At 34.5% G+C, this 2,005-nt stretch overlaps 1 protein-coding gene across 1 annotated transcript; it reads left to right on the top strand.

Moving 5' to 3' along the window:
- Nucleotides 1-319: 319 nt before the first annotated feature.
- Nucleotides 320-1,978, top strand: EIN_205540 (serine/threonine protein phosphatase 2B catalytic subunit gamma isoform, putative; the record flags this gene model as incomplete). The annotated part of the gene is made up of 2 exons (XM_004258340.1): nt 320-561; nt 790-1,978. 2 exons carry the CDS (start codon nt 320-322, stop codon nt 1,976-1,978), a joined length of 1,431 nt encoding a protein of 476 aa, XP_004258388.1.
- Between the last annotated feature and the right edge of the window lie 27 nt (nt 1,979-2,005).

A 2,005-nucleotide genomic window follows, 5' to 3' on the forward strand; every position in this document is an offset into this window, starting at 1 on the left:
TAATGAGTTTTCACCCCAAAAATATTAAATTTGGGACCCAAATATAATAATTAAATGTAATGATTATGTTATAATACATGTAATATTTATTTATATAATTAAATGTTATAAATAGAAATAATTATTTGATTTTAGTTTTATATAATAAATAATAGTAAATATAACAATGACAAAACGGAAATAGAATATATTAATGATTATAATAAATTAAATTAATACCAAATACTAATTAAGAACAACACTCTTTTGTTTTTAATCGTTAAAAAAATAATTTATATTTATAATTTGATTATAACTATATAACTCCAATGTTATAAAGATGTCAATTTCATCCAATGAACTCGACCTTTGTGTTATTGATGGGGTCTATGACATAGCAGAACTTCGTGAACATTTTGAAAAAGGTGGAGTTATCACTACCAATTCATTCACCGCACTCATCAAAAATGTAACACCACTCTTCGTGCAGGAAGACAATTTAATTAAGACGTCTGGAGATGCTGTAGTCTTTGGTGACATTCATGGGCAATACTTTGACTTTATGGCGGAACTTGATGCGATGTTTGTTGTTATTAATAATTAATAAATATTATTAATATTATTAGTATATATTTATACTAATAAAATATAGTATTTATTCTATATATATATATAATACTAATCAATATTAATTATTAATAACAATTATAATAATTATAATAATAATATCTAAATACAATCGTTAAATATCATATAGTTATTATATAATACAGTATACTATTAAAATATAGTACAGATATTGATTTCAAGAGGAGAAGACGTCGACACGCACAAATTACTTTTTCTAGGTGATTATGTGGACAGAGGAGAGTACTCATGTGAGGTTCTAATCACTTTGTTGTGTCTTAAATACAACTCCCCAGACACTGTATACTTATTACGAGGAAACCATGAAACTCAAGACATGACGATGACGTATGGGTTCCATACTGAATGTCAATGGAAATATAACGAACTAATCTACACTGCTCTCTTGGAAGTGTTCCAAGCACTTCCTTTAGCTATTTTACTTGACACAAGTTGTGGAACCTTTTTTATCTGTCATGGAGGCCTGTCGCCGGACTTAAATTCATGTGAGGACGTGAACAGGCTCACGAGATTTACAGAACCGGGAGAAGTCGGACTCCTCACCGACTTACTCTGGGCAGACCCTGTTCCAGCAGATGAAGAAAAGGACCTCTCGACATACACTTTTGGCGATAACGAAGAGCGACAGTGCTCGTGTTACTTTGGACAAAGGGCGGTGGAGGACTTCATTGATACAAATAAGCTTGCTGGGATCTTACGAGGCCACCAATGTGTAGAAGAAGGCTTTCAGACCAATTTTGAGAGGAACGGAAAACCCTTGTGTTTCACTGTTTTCAGTGCGCCGGGGTATTACGACGACAACAAAGCGGCTGTATTCATCTTGGGAGACGGTGGGGTGAATATCAAACTGTTTGGGGAGGAAGATATGACGCAGTACTTTTTCAAATTGCGAGACCCTCTCATGTGGGGGCTCCAGAGAGTTTTCCTTGAGATGACAAGCATCTTTGATGAAGTCAAAATGTGTGCGTTTAATGCAGTTGAAGGTGGTGATGAGATAGAAGTAACACGTGAGAAGACTTTTAATGAGGCGGATGAGGTCCGTCAAGAGAAAATGAAGCTTCAAATACCTCAAAGAGTAACTCCACTACTCAACAATCAACAAAATGAAGAGATCAAAAGCCCTAAATTTGGGAGTAAAACAAGAGAAGACAAGAAAGAGGATATTAGCGGAGTGGGGAGTCCAAAGGTATTTAGAAAATGGAATAAAAAGGGGAAAGGGAAGGAAAGTAGGACTAATCTACTTGCAAACAGCTTGTCGTATGAAGTTCCACAGAGAAAGGTAATGCACTTGATGAAGTCAGTGGAGACAGAAACCCCTTCGTTGTGTTTGTTGGTTTGTATTTTTGTCTGAAACTAACTTTTAGTCGCTAAGAAACAA

This window comes from Entamoeba invadens (assembly GCF_000330505.1).
Source record: "Entamoeba invadens IP1 unplaced genomic scaffold scaff_1105074725243, whole genome shotgun sequence".
Lineage (NCBI taxonomy): Eukaryota > Evosea > Mastigamoebida > Endamoebidae > Entamoeba > Entamoeba invadens.